At 35.5% G+C, this 15,037-nt stretch overlaps 2 protein-coding genes across 2 annotated transcripts; one reads left to right on the top strand and one right to left on the bottom strand.

Annotated features, from left to right (window-relative positions):
- Positions 1-3,662: 3,662 nt before the first annotated feature.
- LOC114722419 (basic leucine zipper 43-like) lies at positions 3,663-5,069 on the bottom strand. The gene has a single exon (XM_028908453.1). The coding sequence runs from the start codon at positions 4,635-4,637 to the stop codon at positions 3,951-3,953; it is 687 nt and encodes a 228-aa protein (XP_028764286.1). The 5' UTR covers positions 4,638-5,069; the 3' UTR covers positions 3,663-3,950.
- Positions 5,070-14,129: 9,060 nt separating this feature from the next.
- LOC114722417 (phytosulfokines-like) lies at positions 14,130-14,746 on the top strand. The gene is made up of 2 exons (XM_028908451.1): positions 14,130-14,273; positions 14,359-14,746. The coding sequence occupies exons 1-2, from the start codon at positions 14,157-14,159 to the stop codon at positions 14,485-14,487; spliced, it is 246 nt and encodes an 81-aa protein (XP_028764284.1). The 5' UTR covers positions 14,130-14,156; the 3' UTR covers positions 14,488-14,746.
- The last annotated feature ends 291 nt before the right edge of the window (positions 14,747-15,037 follow it).

Genomic DNA, 15,037 nt, shown 5'->3' with positions numbered 1-15,037 from the left:
ACGAAGCTACTTCATATCATTTGAGGTATAAAAGCTTTCCTCAGTTCCTTCTTTCTCTTTGGTTTTGATTTGAGAATAGAAATTCAGTTCAGAACGGATAATCCCGCCTTGAATGAGGAAAGCGACGTTATTTCTTTTTGTTTAATTATATCATTAATTAATCAACCCTATCATCATGCTTCAAAGCTTGTTGCTTCCATCACAAGCTGAACTGCGCATTATTTTAATTCACAGACCTAAAATCCACAAAGTGATCCACCCAAATAAACGATCGTAATTTTCCTGTCATTATTACTTTAATTAAACAAAACAGCCCTTGATGGCGGATAGGGACATCCGGATATGGCCTTTCCAGCACTTGGAAATATATATGGTCCTAACTCGTGTTTCGTGCCTCCCCCCACGCTCTCATCATTAATCATATTATACATATTCATTTAATTATATCGAAATCTTCTTTAGATTTTCTCGGAACATGTAACGCTTCTCCATAATAAATTAAAAAGTAGCCATCTTCTACTTTGTTTGGAATATTTTATACTGTTTAATTTCTCACACGCGTATGATAAATTTCAAATAATAAATAAGTTAGAAATATATTTATGTTTTCAAATATGCTCTAATAATAAAAATATGAAAAAGAAAATGTAGGAAAATGTGATAAAAAAATTTAAGTGCAACATTTAAAAAAATACATTAAATACTAAAACAAATCAAAATTAAAACTTATAAAATGAAACATTTTTTTTAATCTAAGGCTTATAAATAAGACCCGAGTGAGTATATTCTAGTGTCCAAGAGGCAGGTAACTTTCGCCATCTGTTTTAAAAGTACAACCCAATAATTAAACTTAGGAGGTGTTTGACAACTCTCAAAAGTACTTCTCAGAAGCATATTTCTACAAAATGAGGCAAACTCCTTTATATATTTGCTTCGTAAATTATAAAAACACTTCTAAAATCATGGTTTGGTTTCTATGCAAACATTTTTTTAATATGGCATGAAAATTATCAAGATCGAAAAGAAGACGATCAAGTCCGAGGAAAATTTATCTGCCTGAGCCATACAATTGTAAGCAGCACATTACAACAATATTAATTTCATCATCCCAAATTACGATGAATTCCACAATGATTTGAAATCAAGCTATGTCCAAAAGAACTAGTGGGTAAATCAATACACGCACACATATTCTGACCGCATTAATTATTTCCCCTATATCTGTTCACAAATTTCCCAGACGGCTGGTTTGCGAAATTAAAAACCCTCCGGTCTTCATAGATAAAGAAATAACACACCTTGTATCTGAATGCGAGTTTTGCTTAACTATAAGGGGCAGCTAGGGAGCGAGGGACTTCATCAAAATTTGGGGTCTTAATTTAAAACTTGAAGACTGTTGGAAATAAATAATTATCACTGGACCTGGCCAATGCACTGTGTACCTATTGTTGTTTGGATTACGTCTCTGATTATAACTTACGACCGTTGTTGTTGAACAAATTAAAAATAAATTGGAGCTCAAGTCATTTAACACTTTATTATTATAGTCTAACTACTTTACCAACTTAATTGCACGTAATCCAACGCTAATGACCTTAAAGAAAGGGAGGGAGTAGGTTAATTTCTCAGTACTTTTTTCGGCTAAAGTGACGTATTATTCTCCATCTATTAATAGTTTATAGATATTTCTTGAAGATTCTTTATTTTATGAATAAAATCAAGTAGTCTACTAATTGTTGGCCGAAAACAAAAAGTAGTCAACTAATTGAACGGCTTTAAAATTAAATTGATAATTCAGGCAAAAAAATAATAAAATGACGACATCACTTTAATTAATGTGAGTAAGAATGGTTATATGAAGGTTTATGGATATTAAGACATTACTTGAAGCCTGAACGTTGCTTTGTTATTCAGAATAATACTCCGTTGGTGGTTTTAAAATAGCAATAGTTGCTTTAGAATTTTGATTTTGTTTCAAGATAATTATATCGTCTTAGAATTTCAATGAAACATTACTAAATTTTTATCAAAATTTTATATCTCATCAATAAAAGGCCAAGCCCAATTCCCAAATGCCTATTATATAACAACTCTTTTTTTTTTCACTTAAAACAATAAGGATTAATATAATATTTACTCCTTCAGATTTGTTCTTATTTTAATTTTTGATCATTCAAATTTTAAATCATAAGTTTTGGTCCCTAAAAAGATAAAATGGTTCAAATTTTTATTAGATTATAAGAACCAATGTTATAAATTAAAAAAAATTTAAGGGATCAAAACTTATTATTTGTAATTTGAAAAATCAAAACTAAAATAAAGATAAACTTAAAAGATTAAAGTTTATATTATTCCAAACAATAAATTATAAAACCGAGCTAGTAGTTAGACTTAACAGTTAGATTCGGTGTTTGCTTGATTGAATTGCATTTCACAATAAACGTGACACAGAAAAGTCAAAAAGGCAGAACACCGGGACGTGCGTAAATAAAACTTTTAAATTGCCAGTTGCTTGATGAATGAACTTGGCATTTAGCTCTCGCCAATCATCGAGGACATCTATTTACTCTTGAGTCCAAAAAAAAAAGGCATCTATTTACTCTACAAGAAAGCAAAAAGACAGTATTGTCCCCATGGAACATGGCTTTTATTTTTTTTTCTTTTTGCTGATCTTACTGCCGATCTTTAACATAAGAATTAATTTGATATTTAATTTACTCTTAAATATTATTTTCGGTTATTAATATAGAACTTTTAAATTGCCCGTTGCTTGGTGAATGAAGTTGGCATTTAGCTTTCACCAATTATTAAGGACATCTACTACTCTACAAGAAAGCAAAAAGACTGTATTGTCCCCATGGAACATGGCTTTTATTTTTTTCTTTTGTTGATACTACTCCCGATCTTTAATATAAGAGTTAGTTTGATATTTAATTTGATTTTAAATATTGTCTATTTGGTTCTTAATACGAAAGTTAGTTCACTAATTTGAGTAGATTAAGAAAACTAGTTAAGTTAGTTATTTGTAATAAATATATGTTATATTTTCTAAAATATCCTCACTAATTAAGTGTATTAGTTAGAACTATCATTATTACAAGAATTACGTTAAAAAAAGGATAAATATGAGGGATAAGATTGATTAGAGTCTTATATTTAGGACCAAAATAAAAGTTAAATGAGCTCTTATATTAAGAACAAGAGGTAGTATAAGATCCTGATTTACTTTGTCTTTCATATTTATTCATATTTTATAGTTTTCATTGTAATAATTGCATATGTTAAATATTTTATTAAATAGTAATTCTAACTGATATATATGATTAGAAAATATATTTTTAGAAAAAAATACTTATTTATTATAAGTAACTGACTTAATAAATTTTATTAATTAACTAACTCTTATATTAAGTATTCGAGGAAGTATCATGGAACACGGCATTTTTAATGTGGAGGAATGACGTTTCGGACTTTTCTGTCCGCTTCGCTTTTGGAAGCTAGAGCGCACTTATGGCCACGAACCATATATATATATATATATATAACGCGCCATTCTCATTCATTCCTCGCGAGCGAATTAATCGAAAGATCAGACGATGTGAGTTCTGAATTTTAAGAATCGGGGAACGATCTAGATCTCAAGTAAAAGAAACGATTCGATCGAGAACAATAACAGTAACGAAGTTATATATATACTTGAATAATTAAAGCACCCGCTGGAGGCTAGCTCTACAGTACTACTACTTTACAAAATAATAATAATATATATATTTATAACGGGTTTTGAAAACACCCAATATTTTCCAAAACCACAACTCTTTTCCCAAGGGGAAAATTAAAAGACCCACACCATCTAATTCTTTAGCAATTTTGGTTTCACCAGGAGCAATTCAGTTGCTGGCGTGCAATTAATCGAGGCCGATTAATTATGGCTTTATTTACTTGGTTACTCATAATATACGGTCAAAGTTTATTCTGTCCGTGACGCTGGTATTGCATGGCCATGCAGATGATGAGACGGGTTGCAGTCGTTGGAACATCAAGTACTGAGTTAGGGTCGACAGTTTTTGCCGGAGCATGATTCGCTCGGACCGGAGCCATTCGTTTTCGGTTCGTACGCGGTTCGTGAGGTGAAGCAAGAACTGCATCCGGTTGTTCAGGTCCCGGTTTTCCACCCTAAACCGGTTCAGCTGGTTCCGTAAGTTCTCTAGATGCCTCTGTTTACGCATGCGCGAACGTCTTGCCGACTCCCGGTTCGATATCATCCGTCTCCGCTTTCGGTCCTCCGTGACGGAATCTGGAGGGTCCTGTTGATCATCAGAGGAGGGGGATTTTCTCTTGGCATGGGTTTGGTCCGGTTCGTCTGAGCCGGAACTTGAATTAGTGACGGGGTCGATGGGATCGAAGACAGAGATAAGGTCCGGGAACTCCCACGGCGCTGGGCCGCCGTCAAAGGAGGAGAAGGGGTTCCCGAGGAAAGGGTGGGAAGGTGAGAGAGTGGACAGCATGGCAGCAGGACAGAGTTTCTGCTTATAGAGGGTGGGTGGAAGGAAGGAGGGAGAAAGGGAGAAAAGGCTGAGGGGGTGTGCGGTATTTATGGACGTGGGAGGGAACCCCCCCTCGGAAATTAGGGGCATCCGGTAGGGGTATTTTAGTCCCAGAGCGTATAGTTGGAGCCGGACCGTATATGTACATCAGTACATGGGATCACTTTTGAGTCAGGGAGCACTAATGGTGGGACTAGGTCTTCACTTTATTTTCGAGGAGAGGGTCAAGAGTGCGTGGGCCCCTGAAAGAGACTGCATCTGTATGCTTACTCGTGAAGTAAAATGACCAGTTCGCATTCGCACTGTACACGTGTCACCTGTGTGATTGGGTGGGCCTGCCAGCACCAATGATTGGTGAGCTTGCGACGTGGAGCGCCCTCACTGCCCAGGCATGCCCGCACCAAAGTTTGTTTTTAAATAAAGAGGGGGACCAAAACAACACACCAAATTTGAGAGAAATAAATGAGAATAGCTCCACATATTATGAATTCAAGATTACTGGCTTAAAAGGAGAAAAAGAAAAAAGGTGAGAGAGGTCCCGTTATCCAATTTTATAATTCCGGAGTTATTATTTATTTAATTTATAAGAAGCAGTGGGAGTTGGATTTAAGGCTCGCGACGCATACGGTGCTTAAGAAAGTGCTATGTATCTCGACTAATTAGTAATCATTATCATTAAAAAACATGTCCAAGAGACTGTACTGAGCTGCCTCTCACATAAAACATGATTGTGCTTGAACCTTTTTTTATCATATTACTATATAAATTTGAACAAATAAATATATGTATATGAAGTCATGCGTGCACTGTGTTTTTTTTTTTCTTCCCCAAGAAGAAGTTACGTCCCCAGTTTCTCTTCCCTTTTTTTTTTTATCAAGAAATTCTGATAGTCCCCCTCCACTATGATGGGAAACAAAACTGCGTGCTGAGTGCATCATTTGAAGTACAAAATAGACAAGAATAAGGTGTTTGACAACAAGACGTCGCGTCTTCTCTTCTTTTAACTTAAACAATACGATTAACTATTATTGTTAGTGTATCAAAAGTCAGACGGGTACGAGTTTTAATATACAGATCCCACACTATACAACCTGGGTAAGTACATTATGCTTATATTTATATGTATAAATAAAGGAAGAGAATGAGGGCGAAGAATAAAGGTTGTCAGAATGTAAAGGAGACGCGGGAATATATATATATATATATATATATATATATATAGTTTAGCAGTCTAAGAATAGGGAGACGGCGGTCTGTATTATTATATATTGACAGGACAGTGCAAAAGGGCCTGTGATGTTCGTTTCCTTTCCAAATTCGTTCTGATAGGCATATCGTTCATTTCTGTTGGCACACCAATCGTCGTAGCCAGTGCAGTGCATGCATATTTATTAATCAAGGTATACATGCGTTTGCATATCTTTTCTGGTGTTGCAGAAGGGAAAAAAAGTTCATTTACAGATTTCAAATAGAATAGTGGCCGACGTAATTAAATAATTAGGGCGAGCCAGGAATATTCTTTGGTATACGTAGTATATATCAGTTAATTATTATGCATGGGAGGTGTAAAAGAAAGGAGGGGGTGGCGCATTTAAGAAAATGCCCATACCTTGGGGCAAACAGTGGCGAATGGATCGTGTCTGGTCCTGATTGAGAGTGAACAAAGCGATGGAGCAGGGGGTGAGAGGGATTGAGAACGCCGGGGCCGCCAATATGGAGGCAACAAGTTTCAAGATATGTATAAATTAAGACACAAAGGGAGCAATAATTGAAGAAAATTTCAGCAAGCAATCCATGTGAACGGGGGGAGTTGGTGATATAAAGCAGTAAAGAAGGGGGAAAAGCAAGAAGTCCAGGAAAAAAGAGAATTTGTGAGAAGATTTGCTTTAGCTTTAGCTTTTAAGTATGTATAATCTAATAAAAAGAGAAAGAGGCAAGGCATATGGGGGTTGGGTACCGGAACAAGCAATTCCAATGAGGAAATGACATTACATGAACATGTGTAATAATCGAAGTTGCTCGTAGAATTGCATGTATGTATTCATGAACTGGCCAATGAATTGGAGTACTGTGCTGTGGTGTTGCTCAGTTGTTGGTGTCGGAATGAAAACGCTATATCACTAATGGCTTTCCCAATCTTTCTTTTAGTGCTCTCCTCTCCGACTTTCAAGTCAACATACTCCTCCGGTCCTTAATATATATAGGATCCAATTCTTGAGTTAGTTTTGGTCCTAAATATAATATTCATTTCTTATATTTATCAATTTTATCTAAATTACCCTTATAGATACTCTCTCAACCATAATCAAGTAGAAGAGGGAGAAGGGTATTAAAAAAAATGATTATGGTGTTTTAGAAAAAACGTGTCACATTTTTTATAATTAACTAACTTACCTAACTTCCTTAATCTAATCAAATTAGTTAAATGTGTCTTATATTAAGGACCGGAGGAGTACTATGTTTGCTTTTGTCCAATTTGAGATATATTCATTCTCCCTTGCCTTCAACCTTGTCCCGTCTTTAATTTGTATCCTCCACCTTAGAAAAAGAAGAAATATGTATTGCCACGTGCCTACCTTAATTGCCTTAGGTTCTGCCTTTAATCAAAGCATCTGTACGTAATATAAAGTTTATTAAAAAAAAAAATTGCACTGCTCATATGCCATGAATTGTTCGCGATCTATCTCAAGTTCTACGTAAGGCATAAACGTAGAATCCAGTTATTTGAAAATTAGACTCAACACAGAATAATTAATTACGACTCTTTTTTTTTTTTTTGTGTGAAAAAGCAGAAAACTCTTCTTTCCTACATCCTATAATTGTCGTTGCTTATAAAGCCATAAATCCATAACTACAATAAGTCGGTAACTGCAACAAAGTTGAAAGCTCTCATTCATTGTGATTTTTGCGATATACTTCCCTCGTTCCTATTTACAATGTCTTGATTCAATTTTCATTTCATCCATAAATATATGTCTTGTTTCAAATTTTAAAGTTGAATTATTATTTGTTTTCAATGATACACCTCTTTTAAACGGAGGACATTAAATAGAGATAGTAAATTTTTAAAATAGAGTGACACTAAATGAAGAGCGAAATTGAAAAAGAGAAATAATTCTCACACGTGTGGCATATGAATTTTGGTGTGTAATTTTAAATGAGAACAAGTAGATAAGGACAAAGAAATATACATATTATGCAGGCAGCAGAATTTTGGACGTGCTTTAATTTCCTCTTTCGATAACAGGAATAGCTGCAACGAAGCCCGCGTCTGGGACGCTTAACCTGGGGAATTCAAGATCACTGAAAAGGAACCTAGAAAGCTGAGGATGTTCCGTTCATTCAAATAGACTCGGAGGGTCTTGGACCCTTAGCAGCCCCAGTGATTTGTTTCTTTTGGGGTTAGTGTTGTGACAACTCTTTGCCAGTGATCTTTTGGATTGCATTAGTAATAGTATTGTACTCTGCGTTATTGCATGAAGCAAGGGCTGAATAGGAATTATGGTCAACCGCTTTTGCCCCAGGCAAGAAAACAAGCCAGCCTCCCTTCCAACGGTAGCTGCCTGCATCTGTAGCCACACAAACGGAAACTCTTTTTTTTTTTTCTTTGCCCCAAAAACCAAAGAAAAGCCCGTTATCAAAGCATGTGGGCTACCAAGTCCGTCTCACCCCTACATATTCAGCTTGCAGACCCTCCCTGCCAAAAAAAAAAGGTTGCATAAAAACTCAATTAAAACATACTCCTCCGGTCCTTAATATAAGACCCATTTAACAAATTTGATTAGATTAAAGAAGTTAGGTAAGTTGGTTAATTATAAGAAAGTGACACATTTTTCCTAAAACACCATAATCATCTTTCTTAATATCCTCTCTCCCTCTTCTACTTAATTATGGTTGAGAGAGTATCTATAGGGGTAATTAGAGAAAATTGATAAATATGAGAAATGGGTCTTATATTTAGGACCAAAACCAACTAAGAATTGGGTCATATATTAAGGACCAGAGGAGTATCAAATATTGTACCAAAAAACATATCAAAAATTAAAAAAATTAAACTAAACAAAATCTCAAAGCATTTGAATTCAAGTAATTTCTGCACAAAGACTGTTTACTTTTTAGAGAATTGGACGGACAGTAAAAAGGGACGATTATTCCTTGAGAATTGAGATAAAACCACTTTATCTAATGATGATGCTGTGGTTTACTCACAGCGCCGGGGGCCAAATTTGTGTCAGACGTTATAATGTCATATTATTATTGTCAGCTGCACTTTAAAACAGTGTTTGGATAATAAGTACTGAGACAAACTCCTCTATATATTTATTTTGTATGTTGTAAAAGTGTTATTAAAATTATAGTTTTATTTTTACCCAAACACTCCTTAATATGAAGATCGTCCAGAAGCATATATTTAGATTGTTTACATTTTATTTAGATAGTCTGAATTTGATTTTTTTTTATTTATTCAAAATAATTATTTTAATATGTATAGAATCTAAATAAAAATAACCTTTTAATCATTTTTATAATTAATTAAAAATTTTAAATTTGATATGTTTAAATAAGATACAGATAGTTTAAATCTGATAAGCTTAAACTGATAGATCAGGCCGAAAGTGGTTCCATAGTTCTGAAGCCCCGAAACTTCTGCTCACACCCGAACGGGCCAGGTCATCGTACTCGTTTTGACTATATCTTCGTCAAAAGCTACCGTCCAATAACTTGCAATCAAAACCCCAATCATTCTGTCCAAAAAAAAAAAAAAAACCCCAATCATTCAATGGTACTGCTATTATATCATTCGGCCTTTCCTTGGATCAATCTGTTTCGCTATTGTGATTTGTGTGGAAGCAGTCTTTTCATTTTGGGGTCCATAGCTGGTGCAACCCGAAGTTAATTTCCTTCCACAATTATGCAATAGTCAGTCATCATATTGTCCTTGAAGACAAAAGTGGCCGCGTTTTCCACCGACCATAATGGTAACTTGAAGGAAACACTTGCAAGAGCGGCCATACGTTCAAGTTGAATTCTGCAAACTGACGATCAAATCATCAGTTCATATTGGACTGATGCACGAGGACGACGCCGACAGAGCCACTTGTGTTGGGGTTTACATGCTTAGTCAAATCTCTGCTCGAATCCATTTCGTACGTAATTTCTAAAGAAGCCGTAAATCTAAGCAATCAACGATCGGTATGCGCCATTATTTCCTTCCATGGAGCCCACCAGATGTGTTTCATGCTGGAGAATAGAGGGACTGACTACCTGCAGCTTGCTGTGTGTGGCTGAAGCAACCAAAACACGAGTATATGCAACTGCAGTACTGCACAGAGAAGATGCTGAAAATTAATAAAATTATGAATAAAATCTTTACAAGTCCGAAAGGATCACGGAATCTTTTTAGCATGGAGCCAGATTCAATGTCGTCTCTGTTTATGAAGTATAAAATATTCAGTGAGTTAATGTGAGAAATGACATTGATGGCCCATCTCTCCACTAACCAAATATTAGAAATTATACTACTTCCAGTCCTAATTATAAGGCCTCATTTAATTTTTATTTTGGTCTTAAATATAAGATTCTGTTTTATTTTTTTCTTATATTTATCTTTTTTTTAAGATAGTCCTTGTAATAATGGTACTTCTAACCTACACATTTGATTAGCAATGATAATTTATGAAAGACAATATCTATTTATTATAAATAACTAACTTAATTAATTTTTTTAATCTACTCAAATTAGTTAACTGGCTCTTATATTAAGAGCCAGAGGTAGTATATTCTTGTTTATTTTCTGTTTTCTTTATCTTTTCTTTTGTTTTTGTTTTTTTTTGCAGCAAGTATTGATCTTGGAAAAGCTTCAACATGCCTTAGTGTGAGTGTGTATGCATGGCTGGGTTTGTTAACGGTTCCATTATTTTTGTTTTTCGAAGGGTGGATGACCCTTGGTTTTGGATAGTGTAGTCACACATGATAAGTTGAGTTGGTGAAGATGACAAAGGAATATCAAGCAACTTCCTCTGCTTGCTCAGCTGCTCGCCAAACTATTTGAACAGAATTTTATGTACTACTCCGTCCTTTAGTATAAGATCTTTTTAACTAAAGTACGTAGTTTAAGAAAATAGGTAAAATTAGTTAAAAGCAATTAATATGTAGCAAATGTAATTTTTTTTCCAAACATGCCCCTATATATAAATAGGTAGATGTGAGAGAATAATAGTGAGTCAAATGAAAAAAGAGAATGCATTAAACGCATTAAACTATGGATAAAATAGGTAATAATGTATTAAATATTCAGACAAACTCAAAAAAAAATTTTATAAGAAGAGACAAAACTATTCAAAAAATTAGATCTTATAATAAGAAACAAATGGAGTATATAACACATCTTTAATTAAACTGAATTATTAAAGTTTTCTTCACAAGTTAGGCGCAACTAAAATTGAATATTTTATTTCTGAAATAAATGCAAACATGTTAAAGATTTAAAGTACTGGAGGACAAACCAATCGCTTTATCACCTTTCTTTTCGTTCTTGTATTATTTGCATCCAACCAAGCACAAAAATCAAACAAAATGCCAAGTTCTGTTCATCACGTATCTATATATCAAACATAATTATTTCATTCTTTTCAAATTTATTTTCTGCCATATTTTGATTTTCATGAAGCAAAAAGGAGTAAGGCCAATTAATATTTATAATGATTCGCTGATCTTGTTGTGTGTGAGCGCGTTGAAAGAAATTATGAAATGGAAAGGACAAACCCAGATCTAATAATAAGTCATCTTCTTTATGAGGCGTGGTCGCATGTAGACGTCAGATACTCATTTTAAAAATAAAATTAATAAAAAGAAATATTGTCAAAATTAAAAAAGGAATGTGAGGAACATAAAATTCTTTGTTTGCCAGGTGAAGCTTTGACAGAGATGAAGTAGGAATGATGAGGAACAAGAAAGTAGTCTGTCCGATGGGAATATCGCTGCCTGAAGCTACTGAAAGAAGGATATGTTCAAACTTGAAACAATTCTGTTTTGACTCATTCAACCATCTACTTTTGGATATAAAGCTAAAGCCTGCCTCTCCCTCATCAGCCCCAAGCCGCAAACATGTTTGATTTCCCTTTTCTTTGTCACCTTCATCTTCAAACAATGTCTCTTCTTTCTTGCTTCTCTTCACAAATTCCTTCTACTCGCCTTCTGGGTCAACATCCTGCTTTATAAGATTTTTGTTGGTCGGCATCTGCATAGGTTTTGCATAATCTGAGATTCCCCGCTTCGTTTTCTGGAATAGTCTAACTTTTGATCCTTGAAAAGGGATAAGGCGAGGTTTTGTCACGAGTTTTGTGTAATTAATTAGAAAGTGACGGAATAATATTAGCTATCGTCAAAAAGAGTACTCGGTGTGCCATTTTACAGCGCTTTAAATTAGTCTTTGCCGAAAGCTGTGCGTGCTCTTTGACCTAACTCCAATTTCCATATCCATTTGCATAGAATGGATTCAAAATCCTTAGCTCCCACCCAAACTTCACAACAAAGTTGAAAATTAACTGGATATCCACCAAATTTTCCATTCCTGAACTTTCTGTAGTGGCCTCATTAATTCTTAGCTTGGTCTTAAGTTCACTTTATTTATGTGCCAGATACAGTTTTCCATTAAAAACTACTAACACCATAATGTTGGTGGAAGCGCGAGAACGTAACTACGATTTTAGCGATTTTTATATATCAAACTAAACATGCACATGTGATGCTATAAAAGATAAGAAAAAGAAAATTAAGACATGTTATTAAAGAAATGAAATGAATCTCAAATATATATCCTCATTTCAAAACATAATAAAAAGCTTGGTGTCGATGGATCTATTATTTATAGAAGAGACACGAAGTCACTTGTGAGGTGTAATCGGGCTGTGATGATAACAAGAGTTTGATCAAGGGGTTCTACAGTAAATTTGATGACTTTCTTGTTGTGTCACATCAGCTAAGCTTTGTTGGCTCTACATGCCGCGAAAAGTTTGAGATTTATATAAACTCCATCAAAGCTTCAAAACACATTCAGAACAATTCTCCTACTTGTCACTTAATGGCCAATTCCAGAAGAGAGATTAAAGAATTATTGCTCAAGCAGGATTGGTCGATCATAATTGACTACATATCTAGGGAAGCAAAATGGATATGCATCGTTGATGGAGCTAGCTAGCTAGATGCCGCCATCAACCCTCGGCCATTACAGGTAATTAATTGTAATGAGATTGCGCAACATCCCACTCTTGATTTTTTTTTTTTAAAAAGCTTTTTGCGGCCCATGGAAATTAAATCATGCTAACACCACTGAATTTCGGAGACTTGATTGGGTCGTGGGTGGCTCATGTGTTAATAATCATGGCCTTGAAAGGTGCATGTGGGTGACAACTCACCTTAGTACGTCACTCGCGTCCTCTCTAACAGCCACGTGTCTGTTCATTAGCCACTTTATAATAGCTTACTCTCTGTCTTCCGAGAAAATAACATCAGATGATCGTGGTCGTCGTGAGTTGATACACGCTCAAATCATAATCCGAAGAAAACGGAATCTTGCTTGGAATGTTTGTGAAGTTATCCCATGTTGATTTTCTCGCTCAGTTCAGATGATACCATTGGTTTATCGGTTTGTCTGGCACTTAGGAGGATTATATTTACAGGTCAGATGGCAAAACTCGCCGAATATAGCCTTCTAGAATATTTAGAATGCAGCAAGGAAGAAAGAGACGGGGTCTGAAAATCAACTAAGCTCAGAATACTCGGACAGCATTCCAAACGGAGGATGACAATTTGATCATTGTGAAGCTGTGCATGTGACGCTTTGAAAAGAATTCCTTGGGCTTAATATCGTGCCGTATGGTGCAACACGGTTAAAAAAGACAAAATCAATCCATCCTTGAACCCTTTTCCGACACAAATCTGTCAACTTTCGAGACAGTATCCAAATTTTTAAAGTGGGAGTCCAAGTAACATTCCAACTAATAAATGAGGAGCTCATGGTTTAATTAACAAATTTGTCCCCAACGTACGAGAACAGTGAGAATGGGAATGGGCCCTTCGTCCCAAGTTTGTTTCTTATTCTGGTCATATTAGTTTCCTTTCTTGTTCTTTACTTTCTCTTAAACAGTTAATGTCAAACGCTTTTCTGTTTCAGTCGAACGTCTAAATACATACTAAGATAAACAGAAGCCATCCCATAAATAACAAAAAAGTGCTGGAATTTCAAGCCCCTCCTTTCTCGGTTAATTTTCATTTTACTTCTTCTTGTTATTGTGCTTTTGATTGGGCCGATTTTTCTCCCATTACTTCACGCGATTCTTTATTGAGTATATAAAATAACGAAAACAACTTTTCCGTTCCATTAATGCTCCCCTCCTATTTTTATTTAGTATTATTGTTGCCTTTTTGGTCTCCCATTATTATCAGCTGTAATAAATAAAACCCGCTGATAAATTCGTTCACACCTCAATTTGTCATCTTAACCCTCTATAAATTCGTTCCATCCCTGCTTGTAGCTTCAAGCCTCCAAACCCTCCATCCCAATCTCTTCTTACTGTCTCTTCTAACCCAAGCCAAAGGAATAAAAAAATGGCCAAGATCACTGCCCTGTTCTTCACTGCTCTGCTTCTTTCTTCTATGCTTGCCCACGCCACTCGCCCTGTCCCAGGTTTTAACGAGGAACTTTCAGCAACGACGCAACATTTGGTTGGTTAAATTATGATACTCTAGCCTATATCTTTTGTTATTCTCTGTTTGGGTTTTTACCTGAGTTTTATTTTCTGGTGCACAGGGTGCGGACGCAGGGCATGATGATGCTGTAGTGGACTCTTGTGAAGGCGTTTCAGAGGATGAATGCTTGATGAGAAGGACACTCGCCGCTCACCTTGACTACATCTACACCCAGAAGCACAAGCCTTGAATTTCTCTAATACTATGAGTAGAAGCATATGCCAAAACAAGATTCGTAATTACATACGTTAAATGCTTGTTTCCTCCGGACTTTGACCCCAAGCTTTTAGTTCCCCCCCGTCATATTACGAAACTCTCATCTCTGTATTTACTATTTAGTATAAAGTATTGTAATGAAGCTGACAATATAAGCTCATATGTGTCTGCATATATCTTACTTTGTATGGGACTGTAGTTATATTTACAAATAAAGACGGCTCTTGCCATAAGCCCACAACAACGAAAAAACGATTTTGATACTGGAAGCCTCGACGGAATGGTTTGTTCAAATGTTCAAGGATGATTCCGCACATGATAATCCAATTTAATTGTGGGACAGCAGCGGCTTTCTTGAGGAAGCCGTGATGAATAAAAATGTAATTCTTAAGTACCATGGCTGGGAATTAAATGTTACTCAGCAATATGAAGCCCAAATTTGAGCAAGAACCGAAGTCAGAGAGGGAAAAGTACGTGAGAGTGGACTTTGTAGAGGCAGGCACAAGTGTGGATTTAATGCAAAC

The sequence above is a fragment of the Neltuma alba genome, unplaced genomic scaffold, assembly GCF_004799145.2.
Source record: "Neltuma alba isolate B1F8T4 unplaced genomic scaffold, ASM479914v2 tig00012092_pilon, whole genome shotgun sequence".
Taxonomy (NCBI): Eukaryota; Viridiplantae; Streptophyta; class Magnoliopsida; order Fabales; family Fabaceae; genus Neltuma; species Neltuma alba.
Note: the sequence above shows the minus strand (reverse complement) of the source record. Positions and strands in the feature narration are given on the sequence as shown.

Excerpts from the sequence above, each read along its gene's own strand:
- LOC114722417 (XM_028908451.1), top strand. The coding sequence starts at position 14,157 with ATGGCCAAGATCACTGCCCTGTTCTTCACTGCTCTGCTTCTTTCTTCT. Across the intron at positions 14,274-14,358 it reads CAGCAACGACGCAACATTTG|GGTGCGGACGCAGGGCATGA; the intron begins GTTGGTTAAATT and ends TCTGGTGCACAG.
- LOC114722419 (XM_028908453.1), bottom strand. The coding sequence starts at position 4,637 with ATGCCCCTAATTTCCGAGGGGGGGTTCCCTCCCACGTCCATAAATACC.